This window comes from Tripterygium wilfordii, chromosome 9, assembly GCF_013401445.1.
Source record: "Tripterygium wilfordii isolate XIE 37 chromosome 9, ASM1340144v1, whole genome shotgun sequence".
NCBI lineage: Eukaryota > Viridiplantae > Streptophyta > Magnoliopsida > Celastrales > Celastraceae > Tripterygium > Tripterygium wilfordii.
Window position 1 is genome coordinate 5,226,395 of NC_052240.1, and position 18,822 is coordinate 5,245,216.

The 18,822-nt window shown below is 36.6% G+C and overlaps 2 protein-coding genes and 1 long non-coding RNA gene across 3 annotated transcripts; 2 read left to right on the top strand and 1 right to left on the bottom strand.

Annotated features, from left to right (window-relative positions):
- The first annotated feature begins 839 nt into the window (after window positions 1-839).
- Window positions 840-5,966, top strand: LOC120006408 (serine/arginine-rich SC35-like splicing factor SCL30). Its single transcript, XM_038856435.1, has 8 exons — window positions 840-977; window positions 1,478-1,670; window positions 1,782-1,859; window positions 3,388-3,552; window positions 3,672-3,706; window positions 4,642-4,720; window positions 4,808-4,993; window positions 5,509-5,966. The coding sequence occupies exons 2-8, from the start codon at window positions 1,486-1,488 to the stop codon at window positions 5,606-5,608; spliced, it is 828 nt and encodes a 275-aa protein (XP_038712363.1). The 5' UTR covers window positions 840-977; window positions 1,478-1,485; the 3' UTR covers window positions 5,609-5,966.
- Window positions 5,967-6,682: 716 nt separating this feature from the next.
- LOC120005834 (AP3-complex subunit beta-A-like) lies at window positions 6,683-17,472 on the bottom strand. The gene is made up of 11 exons (XM_038855683.1): window positions 17,257-17,472; window positions 16,379-16,455; window positions 15,825-16,074; window positions 14,631-15,251; window positions 13,219-13,392; window positions 11,757-11,883; window positions 11,568-11,677; window positions 10,253-10,453; window positions 9,177-10,138; window positions 8,149-8,418; window positions 6,683-7,194 (listed from the first exon to the last, which is right to left on the bottom strand). Exons 1-11 carry the CDS (start codon window positions 17,470-17,472, stop codon window positions 6,840-6,842), a joined length of 3,363 nt encoding a protein of 1,120 aa, XP_038711611.1. The 3' UTR covers window positions 6,683-6,839.
- Window positions 17,473-17,884: 412 nt separating this feature from the next.
- LOC120004737 lies at window positions 17,885-18,581 on the top strand. The gene is made up of 2 exons (XR_005469630.1): window positions 17,885-18,046; window positions 18,268-18,581. It is a non-coding gene; the product is annotated as an uncharacterized LOC120004737 (long non-coding RNA).
- The last annotated feature ends 241 nt before the right edge of the window (window positions 18,582-18,822 follow it).

An 18,822-nucleotide genomic window follows, 5' to 3' on the forward strand; every position in this document is an offset into this window, starting at 1 on the left:
GATCTTTCATTGAGTAGAAATCATCTATAATCGAGTATGAACTAAAAGTGTCAGCAATCTCCCTTTCAATATGAAGAACCAAGCAATTTGCAAGAAACTCATCCTTCATTTTATTCTGAAGTCGCGTTTTCGTCACATCAAGATGATAATGCTGCAACTGAAACTTCAAAAGAATTCTATGTCGTTCCATAAAATCCTTAGGATAATATTTCTCAACAAGAGTACAAATATTACTTGCATTAAAAGATCTATAAGCATCCTTAGGATCCAACAAGGAAACTATATTAAAGAGAGGAAATCAACAAGGAAACTATATTAAAGAGAATTGAGCCTAAATTGATTAAAAGAGAATGGAGCCCATGATATTGATTGAGTTTTTACATTATTTATAAGCCGATAGTATTATAGTAAAAAAGAATTATAGTTATATATTTACTACTATTATACTAAAAAATTTCAAAATTTTTGAGGGCCCCCTATCCCCTTCATTGTTCTGCCACTAGCATGGATCGAGAGGAGGCGGCGGTAGCGTAAACTTAGTAGTCTCTAATTAATTATTTAAAGATGATTTATTTTAAATTTTTAGTTTAAGGGTTAATATGTCATTGTATACAAAGATATTTATATAAACTACAAATAATTTAAAATTTTTGTAAAGATAATGTTTTTGTGGTGTGTAGATAAAATTTCTCTTGGCTATGACGACTTGGGCACAAGACCAAAATTTGTAAACACCACATAAAATGAACTGGGCCTTGATGGGCCTTGCCATAGGTTTGGCTCAATAATTTAGAACCCAGATGCGATGAAACCGGGTTGACCCGTCGAATCTGCTAAAACCCAATTTTCTGGGTTTATAAAAGTTGTCACTTGTCAGAAGGCGACCATGAACAAAGAAGTCACTGCGCTGGTGATCTAAAGTGTTCGGATTCGCTCATCTCTACCCCGTCTGTCCTTGCAGATTTTCGCTTTCCACGGTAACTCTCGAATACGTATTATGTCTGTGTGTGGTTTTGTCAGGAAACTAAAAGCCCTAATCTTGTGGTTTGGTACTGGGGAATTGGAAGCCATAGAAAAATTTCCGGTATTTTCCAAATCTTCTCATTGATTGGAAGGCTTCACCTCCGTTTCTCGATTTCCTTGACGATCCATCGGAATCCCGTTTCTGGTTTGCATAGGAATTCCGTTTCTGAGAGTTTAGGTTTGGCTCATTGGGTTTTGGGTTTTGTTTCCTTGGTAGTGTCGACAATGATGAAAAATGTTAAATTCTTATCTTATAGGATTTATGTTGCAGTGGGTATTTTGAAATTGGTGCTGTTTGGTGGTATACTGGGATAATTTGAATCAATTGCCGTTCGTTTTTGTTTTATGCCTTTATATTTTCACTTTTGATGGGCCTTGCAGTTTGTGTTGTGGTAGTAGATTAATTGTGATTACCGTTTGTTTTGATTCAAATGATTTATGATTATTTTGGTAGGCATTATCATGCGGAGATACAGTCCACCATACTATAGTCCTCCAAGGAGGGGATATGGAGGCAGATCAAGGAGCCCTCTGAGGAGGGGATATGGTGGTGGTGGTGGTGGCGGCAGCGGCGGTGGCAGGTATGGGAGGCGCAAAGAGCAGAATAGTGGGAGTCTCTTGGTCCGGAACATTCCTCTTGATTGCAGGTGGTCTTTTTTTCTTATATGTAAATTCTTTAGTAGAAAGCTTCTTCTCAATGAGGATCCTTTGTCTGTAGCATGGATTTGATGGCTATCACTACTTATTGCTATTTGTAGGCCAGAAGAACTTCGAATTCCCTTTGAGAGATTTGGACTCGTTAGGGATGTGTATATGCCCAAGGACTATTACACAGGGTGAGTAATCCATAATCGTTGAAGATTGATTTATTATCTGTTTTGATTTTTAAAAAGTCTGTTTTCTATCATCTAGGGTTGTACTCTTTTACGTCGTTGTCTCATTCCCCTTGCTCCACTAATATGACAATAATTAGCACTTCTTCTTTTTTTAATGGAAAAAAAAAAAGAAATTGTATTAAGGGGCAACCAAAAAGTTCCAAACAATACATCAGTTTTGTAACAGTTCAATCACTCTGTCCTCACTAGTACTTAGCTAGTCAGATGAGGACAAATTTTTTAGGCATATCTTAGCAGCTTTACTATTCAAGCTAGTTGACATCTCTTCTTTGCCAAATTAGTTTGAGGTTTGTTTTTTTCCCTCAATTTGACACCTCGACTTTGTTATTGTTAATGCATATACATGATAGATACCACAAAAGGGTAGCTTTCTCCTTCCCCCCATGCTATAGCTAAGATGTCTTCTTATATTGTGGAGAAACACTTTAAGTGTCGATTTTCATGGATTAGTAGATCTGTTTGACAATTGACTATTCAAGTGGTTACTGTTTACAAGCCTATATGAATCAGTAGTTTACTTTTTATCAGCCTATTTGAGCCGGTAATGTGGTCTATCCTCGCTTGTTAAGAAATTGAGCTTGAAAATATGCATGAGTAGGCTTGACTGACTTTTCAGTAAGTTGGCTTGGCTTCCTGTTGCTTGAGTTGAAATTGAATTTTTGTTATTGAAAACTGAAATGAATTTGTGAGAATTTAGTTTGTTTAAGTAAACTTCTCGAGCCTGACAATTAGAATTTCAAGTGTTAGTCCTTTTAAGTATTGAGACATATTGATATCTAGTTTCTATTCTGATTTTTTTTATCGTCTTCAATTTTAACATGTACATAGGATAGTAAACAAAACTCCTGAATCCATTTTCTAAACTGTTTTGTCGAGGATCCTTATTCCTTCTTCACGGTGAATTAAATTGTGAACTGGTTTGTCAGGGGGTGTATTGGTTTGAAGTTAAACCAAGCCCAAGTCCCACATCTCATGAAGATCTATTGTTTGTCATTGCCTAACCTATTGGTTCCAAGGGTGTAAAAAGTATTGTTCAAATGAAGAATGTTCCTTGATAGAGAGAGCTTATAAAATTACACAATTATTAGAAGTTTGATGAGGGAGAAGATTGATTCTTTACCAAATTGAAGGCTACATGAGGAGACTTAAGTTTGGAAAGTTGATTTCGAGTGCATCTAAAATCACAAGCATGTGAAGAAGTTTCAAGACAATTGCCTCTTTTCAAGTTGCCTTTTGGTCTTGACAATTAAAGAAAAGGTCAGGGGGTAAGCTGCTTTTTTGTAAATTCAGTATTCACGTATGTGGAAAAGCTCTGGAGCAGATTTTTAGATATGCACAAAAGGTATTATAAGTAATTTAATTTGGATGAAATTCAGTGTGCTGATGGGACTCTGTCTGACTGTTGATTTTTTTTTCTCATTCTTTATCTTGTATGCTTTGGATGAAGCCTTTGATATCTTCTATGCAGGGAACCTCGAGGTTTTGCATTTGTGCAGTTTGTGGATTCTTATGATGCCATGGAAGCTCAGCATCGTATGAATGGACAAATATTTGCTGGAAGGGAAATAACTGTGGTTGTTGCTGCAGAGACAAGGAAAAGACCGGAGGAGATGCGCCATAGATCTAGGGCTCGGTAATATATCTTTGTAACTCTAATATTTGTCTGCATTTATGCACACTTACTCTAAGTGACTTGCTCTCATGACAGTTAACTGTGTTAGATCTTTTTTTGATTTTTTATATGATCTACAGAGGAGGCTATGGAGGAGGGCGATCGTCATATTATGGTATGTAGTTACTTGTTAAGGGTAGTATATTCCAAATGGACATATTTATATGGGACAGATTCAATTTCTTACTTGCACCCCCTTCTGCCTTTGGTTATCAATTCTATTAGATGGGTACACCACATATCTTGATGTAGTCAATGCACTACTTGTTCAGTCTTGGCAAATGGTATTCAAGAGAAATTATCTTTCCTTTCGATTTTCCTTGGCTTCAGATTCTCCCTTTAGAAAGGGGGATATGCAAGTATTTTTTTAAAGTGGCATGACCTCTGTGCTGCCCCTTGTTTTGGGATTTTGAGTGTCCAATTATTAGCTTCATCAATATCGTTGTTTGGGCTGTCTATAACTCTCCCCCTTCCCATGCCACCATCGTAAAATAACTTTTCTTCAGGCGATACCATTGTCTTTGATATGTACTTCTTGCACCAGTGTGGCATGCCAAAGAAAGGTTTGGATTTTTGGAACCCTTGAAATCAAGTGCGAATCACCTTTCTGCTTCTTTTATGGGTTATGAGGTGTAGTAAATTGAAATTTCAGTTCTTTGAGATGTCCAGTACTTTGGTATAATGTCGTGGAGAGATATTATGTTCCATAGGTTTGTAGCTCCTGGCCTAACTACTTTAATTTTTACAAGTTTGCCAATAGGGTGAAAAGTACTATTGATTATGAACCCCATTATGTGTAAAACTGCATGGGCCTCCCTTTCTGTGTAATGTGATATCTTCCTTCTAAATGAAAATTTTACCGTTGTGATAGCATGTTTTAAGTTGTAGAACAGGTAGACACATTGCTTTCTACGGAATTTCTGTTGAGCCCTTCACTTGATTAAATTACCAGTGTTGGCTCCTGCAAATTGCTCTCCTTCATTCCTTTCATCTGTCATATAAATGAATGCAGTCATAACAGAATAATTCATACTATTAATTCTGCCGCAGGGCGTCCTCGATCTCGTTCATTGTCCCGTTCACGTTCCCCACGTCGTCGGCCAAGTTCTAGAACTCGGTATCGCTCAAGGTAAGTTGTCTAGGTGATGAATACTCGTCGTCCTTTTATAACATAAAACAAGTTGGTGAGCACCTATATGCATTTTTTACCTTGCAGGTCGTACTCTCCTGCCCCGAGACGGCAGGGAGACTACTCTGTGTCCCCAAGTAGAAGGCATGCAGACCACCCAAAATCTCCTAGAGGTCCTCCGCAGGAGCAAGATGGTGCTCACCATCGCAGGTCATACTCTCCAGGTTATGGAAATGGTGTGGATGAAATCCGAAATGGCAATGGTTATGGCGAGTAAGTGGACCTTTTTAGTTGTTTAATGCAGTTTGATCCTATTCATTGGACTCAACTCTTTCCTGTGGCTGCGTTGCCATGGGGAAGCTAATTAACTACTCTTACTCATCTTATAAAAAAAATAAAAGGCTCCTCTTACTCATCGTATTCTTCCTATTGTTGCACTCTTTTGTATGGCTGTGCTACCTGGTGGAAGTAAGTAATTGGCTGTGCTTCGTTGTGGAATTTGTGGATTATAATGCTTCCTACGAATTGTAACTTTTGTAATTAGTGCCCTGTTTATTTTTTATTGAATGGTGTTTTATGAGAGGTGAATCCAAGCACCTTCTAGCAGGGGCTGGTTGATGAATCCTGTCGAGAGCACAGAGAATATTGGTTGTGATATTGCCTAAGTTCTCTGTTTGCAGTCAGCACCAAAAGAAAATTTGTTATCAACTTTGATTTTTTTTTTCTTTGCCACCCGTCTTCTTCCTTTCGTGGTTTATTATGTTCTTAATTGGATATTGCCATTGCAGGAAATCTAGGTATGATTCTGAGGATGCACGTGCTCGATGGATATCACCCGGTAGAGTATCTAGGTCACCTTCAGGATCCAGATCTCGATCTGGTTCCTGAAACGAAGAAAAGAGTACAAGGCAATATCAGTGGCATGATAGTGTGTGCTAGTTATCAGTCTGGTATTGAGCAAGTTTACTAGTTTTCTGTGAAATTCCAATGCTGTCGCTGTATCCAGCTCCAGGAAGAAATTTGGATAAACATCATCCGTTTAATTCGCCTTCAATACTCTTGAGTTTGTTGGTCAAACGATATGGCTTTCACATATTTACTATGGCGTTAGATAATCAGAATTCAGAACTCCAAAACCATGGGTATAAGTTGGAAATGTATTGCTTTTCAGTCTGGTCCTTCATATTTCTCATTCAGAAATTCAATGATAAAACTGTTTTGTTTGCCTAATATGTTCTGTATCATGGAACTGTCTGTCGTTCAGCTTGCTCTCTTTGGTAGTCATGATGGTGTGGTGTGGCTGCGGTCATCAACTCTGAAAACCTAGTTTGAGAATTGAACTTTCCAGTTTATTAATTAATAGAATCAGGCGTTTTCTTGCATTTGAAACTCAGATTAAGTTACAAATTGAGCAATTAAAAAAGGATCAAATGTGTTGCCCATTTTGACATGGTCGGTAGAAGAAAGAAAGAGGAAGGCAAGGAACGGTTGGCTTATGAGTTGGATGGGTTTGTTTATTCTTGGACATTGACTGCCTTACCGCTTTGCTGTTACTCACTGAATCCCTCATTTCAGCATCAAACGCATATACATACATAGACAGACACAGAGAACGATAAGAGAGATGGCATGTCACCCCCTGTTCAGTAACAGGCTTGACACACCAAAAGAATGAAAAAGGAAGGGGGAGGTGTGAGTTGAATGGCAGAAGACCAATACCAAGAAGCATAAATTGAAAATTTTTGGGACAACTAAGTGGAGACAGCCAAAAAATACTATTGAGTTTTGTGACAACTACATGGACACCAAGCCAAAAATCACTTTGAGTATAACACAGAGATCTTATTTTTCCACTTAGTTCTACCCAATCATACTCTCTACTAATGCGTTTGTATCAACCAGCCAGATGAACACAAAAGGCTTGAGGCAAAGTCAAATTAAATCATGATTTTTGGATGAAAATCCAAGGAAAAAAAGGATCCCTAATATTTATAATAATCGGGAAAAATAACAAATTCAATCTTACATTAAAAACAATTATATGAATCACATGCCCTCCGAACCCAGGGATCAATGCTTGCAAAGTTTTCACCATGATCATCAGTTACACATAGGTTTATCAGGGCTCAACTAAGAAATTCACAACCCTATTTAATAGGTTTAAGCCAAATACTGTCTCCTCGCAGTTGACTTTTACAGAGACATTCAAAGGCTCTAAGCATTTACCTTCGACGGTGATAGTAATTAGACAAGGAATTGAGTTGCTTACGATTTCACTGCTGAACCGCAACTGCAAACCTGACGCATCATTCAGGTTGGTAGCAATTGGCATATCCACAGAGACAAGATAAAGATTAGCATTGCTAAGCATCTTTAATGCTAAGTTCTCACAGATTACGAGAAAACAATCTTTTGTTAGCAAGCCATCGCCCTTGTCCTTATCTAACTCCGCAACATGTCCAATGAAAGTGCAACTGTTGAACACGAAAAATAAAAAAGAGAAACAAATAATAATTTCACTTTAGCATACCAGAAAGTAAACCAAACAACAGTTTACAAAAATTACGAACAAGCATAAATATCACAAGTAATTGATTATAAAGGTTGATAGGTACAACATAGAACTCATCCATGCAGTCTGCACAAACTGAGATCTCTAGGCATATGCTCAAGTAAACACATGAAGAGCACTAATAATTGATCCCAGGTATTTATGCATGGCACCTTCAAATATGGGTCAACCAAAAACATCAATGTTAACTTTAAATTCTCTGAGATAAGAAGTAATAGATGATTTGAATTTCTATGTGAATTTCAAATTACAATTTCAAACCCTTCACTCATCTTAAACAGAAGCATCAAAGCCAAATTTTTTATCACAGGCAACAAGAACATATGGATGATCAGCTCTTCCAACCCCTAGGTCCTACAACCTGTACCTTCCGGACAAACTGTTTAAGATGTCTAGATTATCCAATAAAATAGGCCGAGCATTGGTGGATACTAAAATGTATATGGCAATATCTAACAGTTGCCACACCAAAAAATAAGTCAGTATTTACTAGAAGATATATATTTGATGAAGAAAACAAGGGTCCCATTAGGTGAGATTCTGAAAACTTCTCTTGCTTTTCAAACCTAAAAAATTTCAGTTGCTGCTTTAGGAAAATAATATAGTTTTCAGAATACAAGCAATGTGCCTTCTAAAGTGCTTTCTTCTTATTCTTTTCAGTGGGATTCGGGTGAGGTACAGTGTCCAGTTCATTCAACCAATATACAAGCACTGCCTTGAAAGCCTCGCACCAATTGCATCACTGGTACTATTAGATGTAGAGAGATAGTAATTGGCATTATTTTCCAATTACTCACTTTTCTTTTAAGTATCAGGTAGAAAATAATGACCAAGGAATCCAATTATATAAACTGACCTCCTCACATATTCAAACATTCCTGGAAGACGTGATTTCTTGTCCATGAAAGCTTCAACTTCCATTGGTAGTGGTTTAACAAAATATCCAATATCAGGCCGCAGCTTGACTAGGAACTTCTTGCCATTACAAAACAATTTCAATTTCAGAGGCAACAGATGGTGATGAAAGTGAGCCTGCAGAGTTCTCTTCGTTGTCTGTCCAGGTTCCAAGGAAGCAATCTCTTCCATTGCAACTAATGTGGGCACATCATGGCGAGATACCAAGGAGCTGTTTAATGAAAACACAAGACAGTAACACAAATTAGGGTTGAAAAGGTCAAGAGATATATATTTTTATTATTTTAATCAGCAGAAAGCCCATGAATCCAACAAACACCAGCCATACTTGTAAAGGGAACCTATGGGCAGAAAAACAAAGGCTTAACAGACAGATAAAAGAACAGTATAGTCTGACAGACCAACACCGTATCCAAACATCAAATAACAAACAATACAAACAACTCATTTCAAATAAATAAGCAAATTTTCATATGAGCATACATTCAAAAAATTTTGAAGATGAAAACAGCATGTCAAATCTATATTAGAAAAAAACTAATTGAAATTATGACCTCGGCATAGTTGCTATGAATCTTATTGCCTAAGATATATGATATATCAGATGAGTATTTTACACAGGTGATAAATCCTCCCTATAAATATTTTGGTTAACGAGTATGTCAAACTGTTACTCTGTTGGCAATAGAGGTATGAACTTTTCCAATATTCAAGAAATAGAAAAGGAAAAAGAACTTCATTTTTGGTCATCAATTTCATGCTCATCATTAACATACCTTTGTGGCAAGACCATTTAAAAGTCAGAAAACAAATTAGAAGGAAAATGGACCACAAGTTAATATGAGAGAAGAACACCTATAAAACCAGTATATACCAACTTATCCCACTACAAGGTACCAGATCACAGAGCCAGAGAAGCACAACAAGGGAAACTAGAGACATTAACAGACAAATATGTATCAAAGTCACCTCTCAGTAAAAACAGATGGTTGTTCAGCTGAATCTGAGGTTCTGATAGACTCCTCGTCTACTAGAGCCATTTCCAACATGGGTTCCGAGGAGCAGTTCTCAAATAAAACTTCTACACATACAAGTTGAGTAGATAAACTTGACATTTCAGAAGAAAATGAGTAATCCACCTTCAAGCCATTTCCATTTGATAGATCCAAGAGCGTATAGCTTTTAGGCTTAACCTTGCTTGCTAGATCACCCATTGATATTCTGGCTGAAGATCTATGTGCTTGACTTTGTTCTGTTGTACTTGAGATGGAAAAACCAGGCTCATGCAACCATGATTCTAGAGCTCCCTTTGACATCAACTCATTTAAATCAGCGGAACGCGATAGAGCAACTCCATTCTTATTAGTCGTAGCCTTGCCTGAATCTAAAATCTGAATCAGTGGCTCAACATGGTTGTCTTCCTCATTAGCAGAACCAGTCTCCTCATTGTCACTTAAGCCAGTCACAGACTGCTGGGAACTATAATCAGAAGGACTTTCCACTTCCATAGATCCAGATGATATCTCAGAATCATCTGTCCCGTAAGAACCACTGTTACTAGCTCCCATTTCTCCTTGAACTACATTTGAGAACGTGTTGAATTCATCACGGAGTAAACTACAAGGCTTTGGGAGAGATTCATACCCTGGAGCAGCATGAATAACTATTTGTGAGAGAGACCCAGGAAGATAAGTTCGATAATTGAAAGGTTCATGCGATGATGCTTCCCTGTGTCCCCAAAACATGCTCTTGTGCAGACAATTTTTATCTTCTTCCAGGCCTTGCGTACCTAGATTGCACGACAAGATATTCCTTAACAAACGAGCTCGATCACGAACATCATAGTTCAAATCGCATTCAGCAAGTTGAAGCACATAGTTTATAATAATTCTAAATGTCCCAGCATCTCCCCCTTTTGCACATAATAGTACCTGAAGCAGAAGCCAATGGATGAAGATAGGAATAATATCACGTAGTATTAACTATTAAACCGGAAACATGTCTGAGTTCTGACTCTTTATAAATATGGCATTAAGTTGATGTACCTTAGCATTAGTATTAAGAATCTGAAGCTTAGCTTCCAGATCCTCTGAAGTGAAGCACTGTGCCAGATACTTAAGTACAGTGCTTAACATTTTAGGGATCATGTCGCCTAAAGTGCTGTACTCCCCCAGCATCCAAATGATTGTTGCACGGGCTGCAGGCACCTTGATTGCATCCAGACCACAAAGCAACTGAATAATAACCTTCATATTTTTTATTCCAAAAAAGTCAGAGCCAAACAGGAAATAATTGAAGTTCTGCATTATCAAAAACAAGATTCATGATGGAGGTACATTAAAAAAGATGTAGTTATGAATTTTCACAACCAAAGCAAACTGAAGTGTGGAGTAATCCAATTCCTTTAAAATTTAGTATCTAACAAGTATGCAACACTCTGACAATCCAGAAGCCCATCACAGTAATCCGATATAATGCTCAATCATCATTTCACAATGATCCAAATGGGGTTGAGATGCAACAGCTAGCAATATTTCAAAAAAATTTTGCTATAAATTTACAAGTCGTACTCAACTCGATATTAAAATGTTAAGATTAGTTACTTTATCATTCAAGCCAATAAGTTATCTAGCTAGGTTGAGGCATTTCACATCATATATTCTCACACTCCCTATCACACGTGGGCTGGACAATTTGACGGCCCAACACGAGCACAACAAACGAGGCCCATTATTACACACAAAAGCCCACACTTGGGACAACAACAAATGAGGGTTATAAATTGCATTCAATCCAATAAGTTAACTTCTAGTGTTGAGGCATTTCAAAACATGTAAATATATTCTAACATAAACAAAGGTTACACAATGTCTAAAACAAAAGGTGAGGCAATCAAAGCTAGGAGATATGGCAAGGGAGGGGTGAGGGAAAAAAAACTAAACTAAAAATGGCAGTTTACAAGTCTTTACTATCACAATACTCCACTCAATTTACACATCATATAAAACAAAAGGTGAGGCAACTAAAGCTATGAGATATGCCAGGGGAGGGAGGACATGAAAAACTAAACTAAAAATGGTAGCATATAGAATCAAGAACCTACAATTTTATCAGACCCAACAGGAGGACGAAAGGTAAGCAAGAAAAGTAGCAAACACTAAAATTTTGCAGCTTGCACAAAAACCTACTGATAATGCAAAAAATTATAACAAAAAATAAATTTAGAGTAGCTGAAGTCATCCTTCTCATTTTTCTCACTACTCTTTTCTCAAAGATTTGAAAATTCATTCAACAAAGATTGCCAAAAGGCAACAGAAATTTTTTGAGAAGCAAAACAGAACAAGAGAAAGAAAAATGTACCTTTACATGACTGGGTGGATCTTGTTTTATGATTAATTTGATAGACATTATAGCTTGAACCAAAACTCCCGCCTCTCCATTCATGTCACCGACATCACAAGTAAAAAATTCTGCATTTTGGTTGGGAATCAGGGACAATAAATATACATGAATATTTCACAAAACATGGCACTTTAATTGGAAACAAACCATGTCTAGTGAGAGCTAATAACACATCCAAGCATGTGTTTGCCATTTTTGGAAGTTGTTGAGCACATAAACCAATTGCAGCAACAGTATCAGCAGCAAATCTCCGATCCGGGTCTCTAATATAATCCTAGTGACAAACTAATAAATATGCATCAATTCATGCACTTAAAACATATAGAAATGGCAATAGTTACAACAAAGTAATGATGAAATTCAAATAATAATTGGATAACACAAAGCAAAGTCAGACAAATGATTGTATTTGGTGCACCGTATTAGTAAGTAAATTTGCACAGATGCAAATACATTAAGGGTGCGTTTGGTATGGGGGTATAATTTGTTACTCATGTAAATGTTACAAGGGTAGTAATAATTATGGAGAATAATTGTTACCATTGTTTGGTAAAGAAGGGTAAAATTTACCCAAGCATTCATTGCTCTTGTTTGTTACGGCTATACGTTACTGGTGTAATACCATTACCCTTATTTGTTATTATTGTAATGAACCAAACTAGAAAAAAGTAAGATCATGTTTTTTTTCTTTTTTTTTTTTTTTTATTGTTACGACTATCATGTATCAAAATTTAAAAAATATAGATACATATGCATATATATATATACACACAGGCAGACACATATTATAAATATATATATATATATATATATATATATAAGTTTCTAGTGTGAAATTCTTCTCGTTGGAGCTTATTTTCAATTACCATATGTGAGGAGTTTTTTGGGGATTTAATTAAGGGGGTAATAGGTTGGAGTAAAACTGCCTATTACTTTTTATTACCCAGGTCCCCCCACCAATAAACTTTATGTATAAAAAATAAGCTCAATTACTAAAATTTATTACATGAGTAAAAATTATACTAACATAACAAACACAAGTAAACTTAAAATTTAATTACCTTTGTAACCATTACACCCCATTACCCCTCTACCAAACGCACCATAAAGCCTAAATTTTAACATACATTGATGCTCTCATTCATTCTAATTGACTAACCATCTGACAATCCCAACATCAGAACCTTATTTATCCAGTTCCAAATAGCTTCTAATCTACTGACAGTCCCAATTCCCAACAGTCAACCAATTAAATTTAACCTTCTTCAGAAGAAATTTTGCCTTTTTAGCATCAACCAATTCCCTGCTATTATTGCTTTCATTAACCATCCATAATTGCAACTATAAAAATGCCGGGTTAGATTAAATACAGTTCATTCATAGTAAATTTCCTAAAAACAAAACCGAGAAAGATCTCAGTAGACTTCCCAGCTCAACAAGAGGCATACATCGGTTATAGAAACCAAATAAGGGATGTATAAGATTAACAACTCGATTTCACTCTATCCAATGCATCTTATATACAATGACAAACCTCTACAGGAGAAACAGTATAACATAAAGTAGCTAGCATGCACATGGTTTATGGGGGATGGGGTTCAAAATTTACCTGGAACTCTCTTAAGATCAGTGATATAGATGAATCTGTTGCAATGGAAGATAAAATCTCGAGCTTTAAAGCTCTTATATGATAAGAATCTGAAGACAATATGAAGAAGTCTTCAAAATCTGGAGCAAAGACAAACGGATATGTTTTGGCGAACACTTGAATGTTGCTGAGGACCTGCACCAGTTGATTAAGAAAGTCATCCTTACAATTATGCCCTGAACAAATGCTAAAAATAGCAGAAAGCCAGAAACCAAATTCCAAGATCACAATTAGTGATATAAGTATCAATGTACACAAATAGAAGCTGACAGATCCATAAAGAATAAGAAGATTTTCGTGAAATACAGATTCTAGAGATGCTTGAAATACTCTGTATGTATCTTTCATATTTGCCAATAATACCATTAGTGGTCAAAGCAGCGAAAAATGTTAATCGATTCATACATGTCAACACATATATGTAGATATAGTAAAAAAATAAATTCTCGACTGAAATATCAACTAAGTGCCTGAAGAAGAATTGAAAAAACTACTATGAGATATATATATCTATATATATATATATATATATATATATATATATATATATAAATTTATATATATATATATAGAGAGAGAGAGAGAGAGAGAATCTAAGCTCAATTTGAGGACTATGAAATCTTAATTATTTCCCCCACGACTTCAATGGTAAGAGTCGTAAGACCTTCTCATATACAATTAAACTCAATTTTTTGCTCCAAAACTTCTCCCTTTCCCCCTGCTCTTAATGATACAATTCTTCTTTCTGTCATTGGGGCCTTAACAGGCCATGCCTCTCACAGTATAACTTCGCTGCATAAGCTTCTAGAAAAAGAAAAAGAAAAAAGCATACCCAAAATGGAAAAGGCAGAACAAGTTAAAAGAAAATCTTATCAAAAAATAAATGTGAGTGAATTACAGGCAGCAAAAATAGATCTTCAAAGTCAAAGCTGCAAAGTGGAACCCAGTTTTTGTTTTCGCAAAGTTTAAATTAGGCAGACTGCACATAATATTGTGTGGTGCCTCAGTACCAGTGCAACACCAAGAAATCAAAAATCACAAGTTCCCATTCGTAACATAAAGCTAAATCTACTAACAGACAGCCACCCAAAAAAAGGAAGGTGGCCACCCAAATATTTGAAGTTTGAACTACTAATGTTCATTCACATAGTGAACTATACAATCTCCACAAGATGAAGGTCTGTATGATAATATTCGGTATTATCATAATCATGATAAAACTTTTGAATGCATAATTATAATAACAGTAACAAAAAGTATACATTTTCCATTTAAACAATATAAGTACACATGGGGGTTGATTGTGTGTAGAAAGGAATCAAATAGAGTATCACATATCCATGATATAGCTAGATAGAGAAAACTCAGTGTACCACATATTTTGAGGCATTAGATGATCTCAGGACGAACAAGAGCGGTTGAACAATTCTTTTGACATCCTCCCTTGGTGCCATAATCCAGTGTACACCAGCTGCTGCAAGCACAACAGCACTATTGTTGCTCCAAAATAATGGCGATGTACACTGAAGAAAGATCTTCACATCATCGTTGTTTTTCGCAGAAGTGAACTGTGAAACATTCAGCTCAGAGGAAGTCGTGTTGGTGGAACTTGCCCGTGACAGGAATTCATCTGGCCCTTCAACATAACACCTGGAGACCATATTTGCTAATTCAAACTCAAATGTAGCATTCACCTCACCTGAGTTCTCTCCGAAGATAGAACTGATGTCTGATCCATCTTTTTCAGAATGGGATCTCTGATGCAAAGTGAACATGATTGATTCTTTAGTGAGCCCATGCCTTGCTATTATGTAGCGCAAAAGAATTCCAATTAAGATTATCTGACCCCACTCTTCCACATCGGGAAGAATCTCACATAACTTTCGATAACTTCTTCCAATCAATGAATAACGATTAGGACAGATGGAAGAAAACACAGATGCAGCAGCTCCAACTATAACAGGAGAATGGTCATTCAATAAAACTCCTACAATCTGCACAACAAAAAGATTCAATGTCTGTTAGCGGAACCAAATTTAGCCTCTGCCTTTCAGATACATAAGAAATATTTGAAGCATTTGGCTCAACAAGATGTTTAATTGACATGTATAATTTTGATTATGTCCCTTCAAATTTCAAGGCAAGAAGCCTACAATAAAGAAGAAATATGCACCACAAACACCCAATCATATTGACACATGTTTTCACCTGTAAAGAAAGTTGAAGTAATTTGATTCAAATGCAAAGAAATTAATTTCAAAGGTAACTAGAGAATTAATTCACGTATAACAATCAAAAAAGAAGAAATAATTATAAAAAATGTACAAAGAGAATCACACAAGAAAAAGAAACATGGCATTTTGCAATGAAGCTTCTAAAATGCTTATATTTCACAAGTTACACTTGTCATAGCATTTTCATCATAGCAAATAAGCCAATGGACAACTGGTGGTTGCTTAAAAATAAAACAAACCAACAAATGCAAGTATTTAAAAACTTTTGCCTCTAAATAGGTTCAGACAACAAATCAAAGAATGACATTGGACAGCCACGTTAGTGAAGTAAACCTCCTCAATCGCGGTAGTGTGTTCTTCCAGTCGCAGATCATGCAACTTGGGAAGGGCACTGGCAGCGCATTTCCTGACGTAAACAGATGGATCTCTAGCACACTTTCCCACAGCCACCATAACAAGTGGTGCAATTACATGCAGGCGGATTCCTGCCATGGTACGAAGTGCCCATGCCCTCACCAATGGATTTGTATCCCCCAAGTCTTTCTGGAAAGAGTTAATTGATAACAATGCTTCATTTGGACACCTAAAATACAAAATAGAAAAGTAATTTGATAACAAGCCATGAGTCTAATACTCTCAAAGTAATAACTCATAACATAGCACGAAGACATAATCTGAGAACCCTGCATTCATCTGGCCACTCCAATGGAGCAAAAATTCCAGAAATGAAGGGATGGTTAATACAGTTTAGTCAGACTTTATGCACAGCAGACAACCATGGGAACACAAAATTCTCTCCAACAGTCAGGAGCAGAAGGTGCTTGGTAATGACCATGTAGGTAAAATACAAAATTATTAAATCATAGAAACTACATGTCAATACATACCTTTCGGCATAATGCAAGAGATACAAGTAAACCAACTTCTTCACTTCCAAAGATTGAGATGCCACATTTTTAACAACCTGTATTTCCATGAAAAAGCAACGAAAAAGTTTTCCCAATAAGTACCACATAAGAATTAATTTATTTACAGGATAACATGGAAATTTTCAAGATATAGTGGTTCTATTTGGACAGCTCGTACGGCAAAATTATTTGGAGAATTGGTAGTCTACCAAGCAAATAATTTCTTAGTTCAAAAAAAGAATAATTAGAAACGAGCCCTCCTTGTATTAGAGAGTTTTAAGTATACCAATATTTTCTTAATTTTTGGTTCTTTCTGGAAAGGATGAGTTAAATCATATCCATTTATCAGGGATAAAACGAAATTAAAACAAACCAGGTAAAAGGAGATATAAAACTTCACCTCTATTAACACGTTTACATGGTATTAAATCTAACTTAAAACACTCAGCAAAACTGAACTTAATTCCACATCTGATTTCTTAGCAGAACTCTTCTTTTTTTTCATTGTTTTTTTTTCCTTTTGCAAAAGCTTGGAAAATTTAACTTCGACCTGGATTACAATGAAACTGAGCTCAATTCAACAGTCCAGAACAGTTTTGAGGTCGTCCTAGTTTTCGCAACCAGGATGACGACTCAATTCAACTTATCAGCGTTTCCAAGTTAGCCAGGTTATTGGATTAGCAATGTACCACCACTCACATATCTCATACACAACAAACGAAGTAACATCACTACATCAGTGCATTCCGTTACCTTAAACAATAAGATTCAAGCATCATTCAAATAATTATAAAACAGATGAATTGAATAGTGTGGGAAACTGAACTATATATGTGATCAAGGTGATCATACACTACCTGAGGGAAGAAATTGGAGACGTCAAATCCCTGGGCTATGAGGGCGAGGAGACGCTTGAGAGCCTCACATATCTCGGAGTCGAATTTGCTGGCGAGGAGCGGAGCGATGTTGACGTCTTCCGGATCGTCGTATAGGTGGGCGTCCGTACCGATCCGGAACATCAGAGTCGACGCTCTGCTTAAGTTGTCCGCAGTTGCACCGAATTGAGGGAACATCTCCAGACGTCGGAATTCACATTCGAGAACTGTTGAACCGAGATTATGATGGGTGTTGGCGGACTCGTGGGCACTGAGTGCAAGAGCCGTGGGTGTGTTTGGATAGAGGAACAGACAGGCTTTAGTTGCGGATCAGTCCATACCTGATCGGGGAGAATCGGTGATGGGTAATGGTCTTATTTTATAAATTTACTGTTGAGCACTAATACCGTTCTGTTAGGGTAATAACACTTTTGGTCATTAAATAATTTAACCTAATTCAATTCGGAACTCGTTTTTCAAATGTTTAAATTTGAATATCGAAAATTTTAGTTTTGTTTCAAATTTATCACACGGGTAGATTTATGTCTTTTTGGACAGTCAAACAGTTGATATGATCGTTTGACCTGACATGACCCGACAAATTTAATGATTTGGATTTTTTTTATTAAAAAAACACACATAAAAATAAACATAAAAAAACCCAAAGTCATTCGAGGATGACGAAGAATCTATCTAGCAAACCCTCCCGGTGGTCCGTGAGGTAGTCGTTCACAAAGACAGCAACGAGACTCTCTCTCCGAGTATAAGAAAGGTCAGCTCCTTCTCTCATGTTCCCTAAAGTCTTGCACTCTCTACTCTTTCATCAATTTTCAATTTCGAATCTGACTTTTGTATACTGTTTGTTCTTCATTCCGGGATCTGCATCTATTGCTTTTTGTTTATTCTATATTGGCCGCTTGTGTTCTATGGCATCCTTGTGTTACTGAATGCCTTGAGCTCCAACATCTAGAAACCCAATTTGTGGTTTTGCAGATCTATCAAATATTGAGTGCCATAGAAGGTGTTGGAGTCGACGTGAATGACGGATTTGTCGAGGGCATAAGCTGTAGTGACAATAATGGATTGGGGGAGGTAGTGGGATGGATGGATGGATGGGTGGGTGAGGCAACGACGATGAGGTAAGGAAGAAGCAATGACACTAATGTGGAATGTGGGGCGGCGGTATGCAAAAAGAAAAAGTGGAAATTTCTTTAGGTTTTGATTTTTTTTGGGTTTATTTTTTTTTAAAATAGAATATCAAGTCATCCAGGCCACATAAATGAGATCTTAGTCATCCCAGTAATCAATCATATGCCTTGATTAATGTACATCATGTTTTGTTGGCTCCTACACTTACATCAATCAATGACCAAGATTTATTACTGGGATGATTGGGATCCCCAACATTTTTGAACCCACAACAAAAGTGATGGGGATCCCAATAAATGAGATCACTGTCATCCCAGTAATCAATCATGTTCCTTGATTAATGTAAATGTTTTAAGATTATAGCTTCTTCTTTTTTCATGAAATAAGATTATCAGCTAC